Genomic DNA, 15,007 nt, shown 5'->3' on the forward strand with positions numbered 1-15,007 from the left:
GTGTGTGTTTAAAGATTTTAAAAAAGACCACCAGATTTGAGATGCAGCCGAGCCCCACTCTCCAAATCTCCTGAAGAGCTGTTGGGCCCCAACCTGTCTTATCTACACATCTCATCCGCACACATCTCATCTCAGAGGGGGGCTGTGCTGTGAGCTGATTGGGCTCCTAGGGGGACAATGACCGTGCTCCGTCTGTCAGGCCCTGTCGCTACACTGTGCCAGGGCCGGGCTGGCATCCTGCGCTTGTCGTGCCCTGCAGTGACATGCTCGTCTTGGCACACCCTTCCGTCGGCCCAGAGTGGGATTAGGAGAGAGATGCTGCTCTAATCTGCAGGCCAGCGTGGGAGAGAGTGCCTTATGAGCGTGCCATTTCCAGCCTCGGCTGAAGCCTCTCAGGGAGACTGTTGTCAAAAGAGGATCCAAGGCCACCCACAAACAGGACAATTAACAAGACTAACCATACTGGAAGATGCATTGAAAAGAGCCAATTCTTGCAGACATAATGAAAATCACTCCCAATGGATTTCTGTGCCATTCAAATTTGGAATTTGTGGGGGTTGTCATACAAATTGAAACAAAATCCTACTAAACTCTGCCTTGCGATGATATGAGACTACATGACAAACTTGACTGTCAGGTGATCTAACCTGCTATTCTAAAGTGATTGACAGCGGCCAGCCTGCCAGTTTCCCAGTCACTATTGGGGTAGTAACAACTCCGCTGCTGGTTAATGATGAGGCGCGAGAGCCAGAGGTCACCAGTTGTCTTCCTTTAAAAAAAAAAATCAGCAGAGCTGTTGGTTGTGTGACAACGTCAAGGCGTGAAGAGAGAGGAGGAGAGGTTGAGAGGAAAGAGGAATGTGCTCACATCCTCATAGATGTCGAAGAAGGTGGCCACGGCGGCCCCGGGGATGGCCCCCAGGTCAGACTGGTCCCAGTGGACTCGAAACATGCGGCCCACATCCCTACAGCTGGCGTTGTCACACGGAACATTCTCCAGGAGGAAGGCCTGCTGACCACTACAACACAGAGGACAGAGGGGGAGAGATGCCGTTAGGGACTGTACAAACACATCCTGCGTTAAATCGATGGATACTGTACACACACGGAAAGGAACACAGACAAGGTCAGACAAAACAACAGAGGAAAGTAGTCGTCGAAAGAGGCTTCAACATAAGTGATCAGAGCTGAAAATTGACTAGAGCATGGTTGTCAAACTCATTTTGCCCCAGGGGCCGCATTCTGTCTTCACCGAGGTCTGGAGTGCCACACTGAAAAATTGGTTATATTTCCTTGTCGTCAAAATTTGCTAAAATTAGTCCTCTAGCCATCCTTTTGGGAATTTTTTATATTCCCCCTACTGCCTTCCATTTTGGTGATTTTAAGCGAGCTGGACACAGTAAAGAAACTGTATGCATGTAGGTCCATTATCATTCCTACACAGTTCCCATTTGGGTTCAGTCATTTTAAATGTATATCGAGTTTGTTTCCCCCCACAATTTTTACAAATGTAATTGTATTTCATTTGTTTATTCAAATGTTTTACTCAAACCACCCGCGGGCCCGGATTGGGCTGTACGTCTGACTCCCCTGGACAATGTATCCTCTGCGACAACTTACACACAGAAGATATCGCTGTGTATCGACTATAAAACACGCTCATCAATTAGTGAAGCAATACCCAAATGAAAACACAAGTGTGGTAAAAAAAAAAAAGAGTAGAATTATACTGAAAACAGAGTAGGGGAGCAACGACACAACAGAGAGACCTGGGCAGACAATACTCAGCTAATAGGCAATTAGTAGCACTGTACAATTACGTCGGAGATACAAACATGAGACTTATTTCAATCCATTTGAATGGAGGGGGGGGAGCTTTCATTTCCACACCATTATCCAACATTTGTTAGAGGTGTGTTTTTTTCCCCTTTCTTCTATCCTGTACCCATTTTCTGTCGAGACGGTTACCCGTGTACACGGAGTGATCAGGAGTGTCGAAATGGAGCAAGCCTAAAATTAGAATCAGCATGAAAATGTTCTCATTTTCCGCCTGTCTTTTCCTTCCATTCTCTCTCCCCCTCTCCGTCTTGAGCATTGAAGGGAGCGAACCAGCGGCTATGAGGCTGATAGAAACTCTCACCCTCGAGGACAGCTTGGCAGTGTGTGTGTGTGTGTGTGTGTGTGTGTGTGTGTGTGTGTGTGTGTGTGTGTGTGTGTGTGTGTGAGAGACAACGTATGAGTGAGAATGTGTTTCCACCTTCGTGTGTCGCAGAAATACTGAGAAATGTGACACCGCAACGAGGTTCCATTGGTATGCTCAACACAGAGCCTAGCGAGATGGAGAGAGATCAACAAACTTTGAGATGGAAGATAGTTTCCCACTCCGACACACACACACCAAAGCACGTCCTTCAACATTATGAAGCCAGAGGACAAACTCACACATTCCCTATATGCCCAGTCTCTCTCTACTCCTCACCAGGACACACGTCTCTATATTCATTTTAGCAGAACAAAAAAGCACAGCTTCTATCAGACTGGGAGGACCTTGAGACCAAGCTGCTGAAATAACAACCTGCTGTACTTCCAGTACGGAGCCTTCGTCTACCAGCCACTTCGGAAGGGATTGGAAGGATAGGTGAAATTACACATGTAGTGAAGGTTTGCTTCTGACTTTCCTTGTCAGTCAATATGGCCATTTGCATTTTCTTCTCCAACACAGACCATTAGCCTTTAAATTGTTAGAATAACCATCCAGAACTTTGTATTAACATCAGATGTTAAACTAAAAGAAGTCTGAGCAACACAAGGCACTGTCTGGACACAGATTGAAGTCACAAATTGGTCATCAAACTGTTCACTTGAATGATTGACCCGTCATAAAGGCTTTGATGTGCCAAATTCATTAGGGCGTGTGGTGTCACTCCCAATGTGTGGCATGACTAGGTCTAACTAATGCCACTCTGGAGTGGCACCACACGCCCTAATGAATTTGGCACATCAAAGCCTTTATGACGGGTCTATCATTCCAGTGAACAGTTTGGTGCATTACCGTACTTCTGAATGCCCATGTTCTGTGCAGCTCACAGAATCTCACGCCTGATACAGGGTTAGAAATGTGGTTGAGGACATTTTGGCTGTAAAAGCCTAACACAAAAAGGGTATTTTTCCCTCATTCCAAATCGGATAAGGCAGACAACGGTCTGGAATTGTCCCCTGTGGATGCCAGTCTGAGTGAATGCCCCCAGTGGCCAGCCTTCAGGGGTGGGCACAGAGACCTGCAGAGAGGACTGTTACTACACACACACTCATGTGGACAAGCATCCTTCCACAGCTAACCAAATACACACACCGTGTCCTGTTGGAGACAAGGATTCCTTCTAGCTTCCAAGTGGTTAACCACATCAAGCCCAACACCTCTTAGAACAGCATCCTGGGTAAATACAATTCAGCACTCTTGTCAGAAAGAGATTTCCTTGGGAGGACACTCAATCAGTAATATCTATTCGCATTTGGATGAAAGTTCTAAGATTCTGTCTTTGATCGTATCTTCACCCCATAATCAGCCCCACGTCTCAATCGAACTGATGCCTGTGCTTATCGATCTCCTCTGTACAGCTAACGATAGCGTGTGTTGCATCAGGAGAGTGATGCTGGCATTTAAAGAGTTTCAGGCTGAACGGTAGCGAGAGCATTGTTATTTAACGCTGTGTGGGTGGGTGTGTGTTCTCGCTCTGGGCCTTTGTGTCTTCTGAAGAGCCTGTCTTGCTCCACAGGGGATGTGATGGCTGTGATGAGCACATGGTCAGGAGAGGTGCCAGCGTCACTGATAAAGGGCAATAGCCTGAGTGCATTGCAAATCATCGAGGTAGGATACACTAGAGAGAGCGGGCGCACACACACACACATACACCTAGATTCTAGAGCATCCAAGTCTTGTCTGTGTGGCAAACAGAGCAGAACATATATTCACACCCAACGAGTCAGTTCCAAAAGCACACACACACACACACACACACACACACACACACACACACACACACACACACACACACACACACACACACACACACACACACAACACACACACACACACACACACACACACACACACAGAGAGAGGTAAACAGACAGAGATGCAGTACACAAGTCTTGCTCTCCACCAAGTTCCATTTTTTACTGCAGCAGAATAATTCAACTGCAGTCACACTTGTACGAGCTGCACCAAATTGAATGTGCTCCCTACACAATTACTTACGGTCACAGAAATTCAATAGTATTACGTCCTATAGACCAGGGTTTTCCAAACTCGGTCCTACCCTGGGTGTACAGTGCATTCGGAAAGTATTCAGACCCGTTCCCTTTTTCCACATTCTGTTACATTACAGCCTTATTCTAAAATGTATTTAAAAAAAACAGAAATACTCAATCTACCCACAATACAATGCAAAAACATCCGGTTTCTCATTGATCATCCTTGAGATGTTTCTATAGCTTGATTGGAGTCCACCTGTGGTAAATTCAATTGACTGGGCATGATTTAGAAACATTTCAGCAGCATTGAAGGTCACCAAGAACACAGTGGCATCCATCATTTTTAAATGGAATAAGTTTGGAAAAACCAATACTCTTTCTAGAGCTGACCAATCGGGGGAGAAGGACCTTGGTCATGGAGGTGACCAAGAACCCGATGGTCACACTGAAAGAGCTCCAGAGTTCCTCTGTGGAGATGGGAGAACCTTGAAGAAGGACAACCATCTCTGCAGCACCACCAATCAGGCCAAGCATGGTGGTGGCAGCATCATGCTGTGGAGATGTTTTTCAGCTGCAGGGACTGGGAGACTAGTCAGGATCGAGGGAAAGGTGAATGGAGCAAAGTACAGAGAAATCCTTGAAGAAAACCTGCTCAAAAAGGCTCAGGACCTCAGACTGGAGCAAAGGTTCACTTTCTAACAGGACAACGGCCCTAAGCACACAGCCAAGACAATGCAGGAGTGGCTTCAGGACAAATCTCTGACTGTCCTTGAGAGGCCCAGCCAGAGCCTGGACTTTAACCCGATTGTGGTGCAGCGACTCCCCATCCAACCTGGCAGAGCTTGAGAGGATCTGCAGAGAACTATGTGAGAAACTCCCCAAATACAGGTGTGCCAAGCTTGAAGTGTCATACCCAAAAAGACTTGAGGCTGTAATAGCTGCCAAAGGTGCTTCAACAAAGTACTGAGTGAAGGGTCTGAATAGTTCAATAAAATGTGATATTTCAGTTTTTTAAATTTATTTATACATTTGCAAACATTAAAAAACAAACAGTTTTTGCTTTGTCATTATGGGGTATTGCGTGTAGATTGATGAAGGGGGAAAAACTATTTAATTAAATTTTGCCCTAGTACTACACAGCTGATTCAAATAATCAAAGCTTAATGATCAGTTGGTTACTGAATCAGCTGTGTAGTGCTAGGGATAAAACCAAAACGTGCACGCAGGGTGGGCCCCAGGATGGAGTTTGGGAAACCGTGCTATGGGCGAGCGATTCCACGCCAGCGTAGACAGAAAATATTTTTGTTATCTCCGGTTTGTTTAGGCAATCCTCACAAACTTCATTGGGAGGAAGGATGTCTGACATGCTTTTTTACATTTGTATCACAAACCATTTCTGAGAAAAAATTGATGAAAGTGGCCATTTTAGGCCAGTTTTAGTAGACCTCATGTAAGACCCTACGATCTGTGAACCGTACACGATACAGACAACACCTTGCTGTTATTATACTCCTTATAGTGAGCTCTAACATATGGAGTATGTCTACATTCTGAAATACACATTTTCCCGTTCATTTATTCAATTTAAAACTATGAATATTCATATCTCAAAAGTACTTATCCCAAAAATATTTTCCGCCGACGCTGAAAATTGGCCATACAAGGCAATAAATACCCTCTCAGCACAGAGCCTACTCTGCAATGAGACTGACACTGAACAATGAAATCACACAAGAAACAACTGGAGACTGCAGACAGACCCTCTGAGTAATACAAAGCCTGAACATCAAAACCCATTTCACCACTCAGCACAGCAGTGTTCGACCGAGGGAAGAAGCATTTTAGCTGTCATCAGCCCCCTGCAGCAGTGGACTATGGATGCGGAAAGATCCAGACAAATCAATGAAATGCACAGAATCCATATTCAAGATGTCTCAGATCCACTCTCATTAGCAGGAACAAACAGATAGGAGATCAGGTAACCGGTTTTAAGAGAGATGTGTAACTCTTCGACTGTGTGTGTCTATGTGAGCTCAAGGGCTCAGCACTGGGCCTGTTATTTCGGACACAGAGCTCCCGTCCCCTCCAATGCGGGTGCGAGTCCTGACCGGTGACCTGCTGTGCCAAAGCACTCTCAGGCTCCTCACTAATTGGCCACTGTGGACCATCTGAGAGGCCAGACTGACAGGGTGCCTGTTGCCTGACCTCTCTCTCCTCCATCCACCAGCCAGCCCAGCCTGTCTGGAGAGGACACCCATCCCAGGGGGTTTACCAGCCTAGACAGTCGTTACCCTCCTCCTAAAGTACTAGAGGAATGGAAGGTCAGTGTATGTGTGGATATGGTACTAGTGGAACGGAAGGTCAGTGTGTGGATAAAGTACTAGAGGAATGGAAGGTCATTTTGTGTGTGGATAAAGTACTAGTGGAATGGAAGGTCATTTTGTGTGTGGATAAAGTACTAGTGGAATGGAAGGTCATTTTGTGTGTGGATATAGTACTAGTGGAATGGAAGGTCAGTGTGTGTGGATATAGTACTAGTGGAATGGAAGGTCAGTGTGTGGATAAAGTACTAGTGGAATGGAAGGTCAGTGTGTGGATATAGTACTAGTGGAATGGAAGGTCAGTGTGTTTGTCGATATAGTACTAGTGGAATGGAAGGTCGGTTTGTGTGGATATAGTACTAGTGGAATTGAAGGTCAGTGGGTGGATAAAGTACTAGTGGAATGGAAGGTTCTGTGTGACTGTATATATAGTACTGGAGGAATGGAAGGTCACTGTGTCTGTGGATATAGTACTAGTGGAACGGAATGTCAGCGTGTGTGGATATAGGAGATAGTAGAATGGAAGGTCAGTGTGTGGATAAAGTACTAGTGGAATGGAAGGTCAGTGTGTGGATATAGTAGAATGGAAGGTCAGTGTGTGGATATAGTACTAGTGGAATGGAAGGTCAGTGTGTGGATAAAGTACTAGAGGAATGGAAGGTCAGTGTGTGTGTGGATATAGTACTAGTGGAATGGAAGGTCAGTGTGTGTGTGGATATAGAACTACTGTAATGGAAGGTCAGTGTGTGTGTGTGTGTGTGTGTGTGGATATAGTACTAGTGGAATGGAAGGTCAGTGTGTGTGGATATAGAACTAGTGGAATGGAAGGTCAGTGTGTGTGGATATAGTACTGGAGGAATGGAAGGTCAGTGTGTTTGTCGATATAGTACTAGTGGAATGGAAGGTCGGTTTGTGTGGATATAGTACTAGTGGAATTGAAGGTCAGTGGGTGGATAAAGTACTAGTGGAATGGAAGGTTGGTGTGTGGATATAGTACTGGAGGAATGGAAGGTCACTGTGTCTGTGGATATAGTACTAGTGGAACGGAATGTCAGCGTGTGTGGATATAGGAGTAGTAGAATGGAAGGTCAGTGTGTGGATAAAGTACTAGTGGAATGGAAGGTCAGTGTGTGGATATAGTAGAATGGAAGATCAGTGTGTGGATATAGTACTAGTGGAATGGAAGGTCAGTGTGTGGATAAAGTACTAGAGGAATGGAAGGTCAGTGTGTGTGTGGATATAGTACTAGTGGAATGGAAGGTCAGTGTGTGTGTGGATATAGAACTACTGTAATGGAAGGTCAGTGTGTGTGTGTGTGTGTGTGTGTGGATATAGTACTAGTGGAATGGAAGGTCAGTGTGTGTGGATATAGAACTAGTGGAATGGAAGGTCAGTGTGTGTGGATATAGTACTGGAGGAATGGATGGTCAGTGTGTGGATATAGTACTAGAGGAATGGATGGTCAGTGTGTGGATATAGTACTAGTGGAGGTCAGTGTGTGGATAAAGTACTAGTGGAATGGAAGGTCAGTGTGTTGATATAGTACTAGTGGAATGGAAGGTCAGTGTGTGGATAAAGTACTAGAGGAAGGGAAGGTCAGTGTGTGGATATAGTACTAGTGGAATGGAAGGTTAGTGTGTGTGTGGATATAGTACTAGTGGAATGGAAGTCAGTGTGTGGATAAAGTACTAGAGGAAGGGAAGGTCAGTGTGTGGATATAGTACTAGTGGAATGGAAGGTCAGTGTGTGGATAAAGTACTAGAGGAATGGAAGGTCAGTGTGTGGATAAAGTACTAGAGGAATGGAAGGTCAGGTGTGTGGATATAGTACTAGTGGAATGGAAGGTCAGTGTGTGTGTGGATATAGAACTACTGTAATGGAAGGTCAGTGTGTGTGTGTGTGTGTGTGTGTGTGTGTGTGTGTGTGTGTGTGTGTGTGTGTGTGTGTGTGGATATAGTACTAGTGGAATGGAAGGTCAGTGTGTGTGGATATAGAACTAGTGGAATGGAAGGTCAGTGTGTGTGGATATAGTACTGGAGGAATGGATGGTCAGTGTGTGGATATAGTACTAGTGGAGGTCAGTGTGTGGATAAAGTACTAGTGGAATGGAAGGTCAGTGTGTGGATATAGTACTAGTGGAATGGAAGGTCAGTGTGTGGATAAAGTACTAGAGGAAGGGAAGGTCAGTGTGTGGATATAGTACTAGTGGAATGGAAGGTTAGTTTGTGTGTGGATATAGTACTAGTGGAATGGAAGTCAGTGTGTGGATAAAGTACTAGAGGAAGGGAAGGTCAGTGTGTGGATATAGTACTAGTGGAATGGAAGGTCAGTGTGTGGATAAAGTACTAGAGGAATGAAAGGTCAGTGTGTGGATATAGTACTAGTGGAATGGAAGGTCAGTGTGTGGATATAGTACTAGTGGAATGGAAGGTCAGTGTGTGTGTGGATATAGTACTAATGTAATGGAAGGTTAGTGTGTGTGTGGATATAGTACTAGTGGAATGGAAGGTCAGTGTGTGGATAAAGTACTAGAGGAATGGAAGGTCAGGTGTGTGGATATAGTACTAGTGGAATGGAAGGTCAGTGTGTGGATAAAGTACTAGAGGAATGGAAGGTCAGGTGTGTGGATATAGTACTAGTGGAATGGAAGGTCAGTGTGTGGATAAAGTACTAGTGGAATGGAAGGTCAGTGTGTGGATAACGTACTAGTGGAATGGAAGGTCAGTGTGTGGATAAAGTACTAGTGGAATGGAAGGTCAGTGTGTGGATATAGTACTAGTGGAATGGAAGGTCAGTGTGTGTGTGGATATAGTACTAGTGGAATGGAAGGTCAGTGTGTGTGTGGATATAGTACTAGTGGAATGGAAGGTCAGTGTGTGTGTGGATATAGTACTAGTGGAATGGAAGGTCAGTGTGTGGATAAAGTACTAGAGGAATGGAAGGTCAGGTGTGTGGATATAGTACTAGTGGAATGGAAGGTCAGTGTGTTTGGATGTAACTGACGGGTGGATTTGGTGTTTACAAGCTATGACAGAATGGGCTTGCTGAATCAGAATCACACACAACAATTCTAGATTTTGCCTAAATCTCCATACACTCTGATTACAAAATGAAGAGAAGAAGTAAACCTTGTTAGTCTTTGATTCCCTTCCTCATTTGCATTGGTTTGACAAGCCAAATTATCGTGGTCACAATAATTGGAAAACAAGCAGGGCAGTCAGAAGTGGGGCAGAGGCATGTTGACCAGGTCACAGGCAAAGTGGAGTCAGGGTTAGTTCTTCTGATAGCCTCACTAACAAGAACGGGGTATGCTACTTCGATGTGAGAGCAATTGCAAGATACACCTAATTAAAAACAAATGTATCGCTGATCGTGTTTGTTCTTAGGCAGACTACAAGTGTCAGGGTTTAAATGGATTATGCCTACCCTTTGTGCCAGATTGCCATTGACCTACAGTGCGAGAAGCACCAAATCATAATTTCTGCTGTGTGCGTGTGACTTCCTTCACACCCACCCCACCTCCCAGAAGAGTACACTGTCTCCTCACTGAAACAACACACCCATCACAAGAAATATCCCGACATCATAAAGCTGCAGTTTATTGATGATTAGCATTCCTTCATGGATTTAGGTGGTCTGCTAACTCTTTCGCTATCTCTTCTGCAAGTGAACGCTCCCTTGAGTTAGATAGCAATCAGGGTAAGCCATTTTCATTTGTGACCTCCTTTCCCTTTCTAGAAATACGCGGTGTGACGTTCTTCTCCTGACGGGGGCTCTATTATGAAGCAAGGAAACCATTGCACGTGAAACGGTGTAAAACAGTGCTAACCAGCGAGACACTTGCTTTCACTGTATGAGAGAGTGGGTGGGCGGACTGCCTGGGTAGAACGAATCTTGTGTAAAAAAAAAAGAAAAAAAAAAGCCCCCTATAAGCTCTAGAAATATCCTAAATCTTCAGAGAAAACAGGTCTTTCACCATCTTTACGGAAACATGAACTCTACAAAGTACTCAATGCTCTCATTGGTATGAGATTACGTCTCAGGTGTGTATAAACCGATGCAACACTGAAACACAGGAAGTGGCATCAGACATACTTGTATGCTTACAACCCTGTGCACAATTGAGAGGGCTGAGAATAAATGACTATTCCTCAAAATGGCTGCCTATTTACCTGCACCTTGACGGCGCCGACAGATGCCGTCAGGGTGTAGTAAGACAGGCAGAGGACATCTGAGGTAAAGATTAAGAGAAACATGCATAATGCATACTAACTCTGGGGAGTTGCATGCAAACCACAACGGCCACGTTGCATGAGTGTTTCAAAATACACTACCGGTCAAAAGAACACTTACTCATTCAAGGATTTAAAAAAAAACTATTTTCTACATTGTAGAATAATAGTGAAGGCTTCAACACTATGAAATAACACATATGGAATCACATAGTAACCAAAAAAGGGTTAATTAAACAAATCTAAATATATTTTATATTCTTCAAAGTAGCCAACCTTTGACTTGATGACATCGTCGCACATTCTTGGCATTGTCTCAACCAGTTTCATGAGGTAGTCACTTGGAAAGTATTTCAATTAACAGGTGTCCCTTCTTATAAGTTAATTAGTGGAATTTCTTTCATTCTTAATGCCTTTGAGCCAATCAGTTGTGTTGTGACAAGGTGGGTGGATGGGGTATACAGAAGATAGCCCTATTTGGTAAAAGATTCATAGTCCATATTATGGCAAGAACAGCTCAAATAAGCAAAGATTAATGACAGTCCATCATTACTTTAAGACATGAAGGTCAGTCAATAAGGAACATTTCAGGAACTTGTGCAGTCACAAAAACCATCAAGCGCTATGATGAAACTGGCTCTCATGAGGACTGCCACAGGAATGGAAGACCCAGAGTTACCTCTGCTGCAGAGGAAAAGTTAATCATAGTTACCAGCCTCAGAAATTTCTGTCCAAATAAAAGTAACAGACAACTCAACATCAACTGTTCAGAGGAGACTGTGTGAATTATTTTTATTTGACCTTTATTTAACTAGGCAAGTCAATTAAGAACAAATTCTTATTTACAATGAGGGCCAACACCGGCCAAACCCGGGACAACGCTGGGCCAATTGTGCGTCGCTCTATGGGAATCCCAATCACAGCCGGTTGTGAAAAAGCCTCGAGGACTGAGATGCAGTGCCTTAGAGCGCTGCGCCACTCGGGAGCACTAAAATCAGGCCTTCATGGTCAAATTGCTGCAAAGAAACCACTACTAAAAGGACCCAAAGGTGCTTGGGCCAAGAAACACAAGCAATGGACATTAGACCGTTGGAAATGTGCCCTTTGGTCTGGAGTCAAAATTTTAGATTTTTGGTTCCAACCTCTGTGTCTTTGTGAGACGCAGAGTAGGTTTACAGATGATCTCCGCAAGTGAATTTCCCACCGTAAAAGCATTGAGAAGGAGGTGTTATGGTGTGGGGGTGCTTTGCTGGTGACACAGTCTGGGATGTATTTAGAATTCAAGACACACTTAACCAGCATGGCTACCACAGCAATCTGCAGCGATACACCATCCCATCTGGTTTGGGCTTAGTGGGACTATCATTTGTTTATCAACAGGACAATGACCCAACACACCTCCAGGCTGTGTAAGTGCTATTTTACCAAGAAGGAGAGTGATGGAGTTCTGCATCAGATGACCTGGCCTCCGCAATCCCCCGACCTCAACAAAATTGAAAAGGTTGGGGATGAGTCGGGCCGCAGAGTGAAGGAAAAGCAGCCAACAAGTGTTCAGAATATGAGGGAACTCCTTCAAGACTGTTGGAAGATAATTCCAGGTGAAGCTGGTTGCCCAGACCATGCAAAGCGGTCATTAAGGCAAAGGGTGGCTATTTGAAGAAAATAAATTGAGATTTGTTTAACACTTTTTTGGTTACTACATGATTCCATATGTTATTTCATAGTTTTTGATGTCGTCACTATACACTACAACGTAGAAAACAGCAAAAATAAAATAAAACCACTGAATGAGATGTTGTGTACATATACACGTACAGTTGAAGTCGGAAGTTAACATACACCTTTGCCAAATACATTTAAACTCAGTTTTTCACAATTCCTGACATTTAATCCTAGTAAAAATTCCCTGTCTTAGGTCAGTTAGGATCACCACTTTATTTTAAGAATGTGAAATGTCAGAATAATGATAGAGAGAATGATTTCAGCTTTTATTTCTTTCATCACATTCCCAGTGGGTCAGAAGTATACATACACTCAATTAGAAGGCCTCCTTGCTTGCACACGCTTTTTCAGTTCTGCCCACACATTTTCTAAAGGGTTGAGGTCACGGCTTTGTGATGGCCACTCCAATACCTTGACTTTGTTGTCCTTAAGCCATTTTTCCACAACTTTGGAAGTATGCTTGGGGTCATTGTCCATTTGGAAAACCCATTTGCGACCAAGCTTTAACTTCCCGACTGATGTCTTGAGATGTTGCTTCAATATGTCCACATCATTTTCCTACCTCATGATGCCATCTATTTTGTGAAGTACACCAGTCCCTCCTGCAGCAAAGCACCCCCACAACATGATGCTGCCACCCCCGTGCTTCTCGGTTGGGATGGTGTTCTTCGGCTTGCAAGTCTCCCCCTTTTCACTCCAAACATAACAATAGTCATTATGGCCAAACAGTACTATTTTTGTTTCATCAGATCAGAGGACATTTCTCCAAAAAGTACGATCTTTGTCCCCATGTGCAGTTTCAAAACGTACTCTGGCTTTTTTATGACGGTTTAGGAGCATTGGATTCTTCCTTGCTGAGCAGCCTTTCAGGTTTTGTCGATATAGGACTTATTTTACTGTGGATATAGATACTTTTGTACCTGTTTCCTCCAGCATCTTCACAAGGTCGTTTGCTATAGTTCTGGGATTGATTTGCACTTTTCGCATCAAAGTACGTTTATCTCTAGGAGACAGAATGAGTCTCCTTCCTGAGTGGTATGACGGCTGTGTGGTCCCATGGTGTTTATACTTGCGTTCTATTGTTTGTACAGATGAGCGTGGTACCTTCAGGCGTTTCTCCCAAGGATGAACCAGACTTGTGGAGGTCTACAGTTTTTTTTATGAGGTCTTGGCTTATCTTTTCTTTTCCCATGATGTCAAGGAAAGAGGCACTGAGTTTGAAGGTACGCCTTGAAATACATCCACAGGTACACCTCCAATTGACTAAAATGAGGTCAATTAGCCTAACAAAAGCTTCTAAAGCCATGACATCATTTTCTGGAATTTCCCAAGCTGTTTAAAGGCACAGTCAACTTAGTGCATGTAAACTTCTGACCCACTGGAATTGTGATACAGTGAATTATAAGTGAAATAATCTGTCTGAACAATTGTTGGAAAAATTACTTGTGTCATGCACAAAGTAGATGTCCTAACCGACTTGCCAAAACTATAATTTGTTCACAAGAAATTTGTGGAGTGGTTGAAAAAAACTAAACTAGGTTTAATGACTCCAACCTAAGTGTATGTAAATTTCCAACTTCACTAACTGTATGTTAGTCAAACATTTCACCCACACCTCCCAGCCACGTGAACGAGCGTCTGCATAGCCAAGAGCTAAAAGAGTCATTTGTTTACAGGAGCATACAACCCAACGTGGGTATTTGAAAGATTAACGAGGAGAACGATTCATCATAGATAACCCTCAAAACTTGAGACATCTCTGGCATTGGGTTGTGTGACAAAACTGCACATTTTAGAGTGGTCTTTTATTGTCTCCAGCACAAGGTGCACTTGTGTGATGATCATGCTGTTTAATAATCAGCTTCTTGATATGCCACACCTGTCAAGTGAATATATTAGCTTGGCAAAGTATAAATGCTCACTAACAGGGATGTGAACACATTTGAGTTCAACATTTGAGAGAAATAAGCTTTTTGTGCGTATGGAACATTTCTGGGATCTTTTATTTCAGCTCATGAAACATGGGACCAACACTTTACATGTTGCATTTATATTTTTGTTCATTGTACATTTTCCAAACTACTTAAAATTAAAGCATGGGCTCTATGTAATCAACATAGTTGTGTTTTTATGGAAAATAATGAACAACGTGGAAAGTGTGTTCCTAGAAATGCTGGTAGAAATGTGTTAATTTGCTGGTAGAAATGTGTTCAACATCCACTGACGTAGATAGCAAGTTTACTTCCAGTAGTTACCTTGGTAACCAAACAAGCAGACTTGCTAGTTTAGCTAACCAAACCATCACCAGTCCTAGCTTGCTGTTATGAAAATCGAATTCAACAATGACGTTTTCAATAGGGAAATAATGCACTCTAGAATGCCCTTCAAGCCAATCAGAAAAAAGTATTCAACAAAGCCATTGTATAACATAGCAAGAAGGCCCAAAGGGGTGTGGTATATATATGGCCAATATTCCACA

General features: G+C 43.5%; 1 protein-coding gene across 2 annotated transcripts in view; it reads right to left on the reverse strand.

Annotated features, from left to right (window-relative positions):
- LOC124035859 (T-cell immunomodulatory protein-like) overlaps positions 1–15,007 on the reverse strand; it is a 114,358-nt gene that overhangs the window by 42,569 nt on the left and 56,782 nt on the right. For both annotated transcript variants that reach the window (XM_046349656.1, XM_046349657.1), the window contains exon 11: positions 868–1,018. In XM_046349656.1, the coding sequence (XP_046205612.1) occupies positions 868–1,018 (151 nt within the window). The remainder of the gene's footprint in view (positions 1–867; positions 1,019–15,007) is intronic.

The sequence above is a fragment of the Oncorhynchus gorbuscha genome, linkage group LG05 (assembly GCF_021184085.1).
Source record: "Oncorhynchus gorbuscha isolate QuinsamMale2020 ecotype Even-year linkage group LG05, OgorEven_v1.0, whole genome shotgun sequence".
Lineage (NCBI taxonomy): Eukaryota > Metazoa > Chordata > Actinopteri > Salmoniformes > Salmonidae > Oncorhynchus > Oncorhynchus gorbuscha.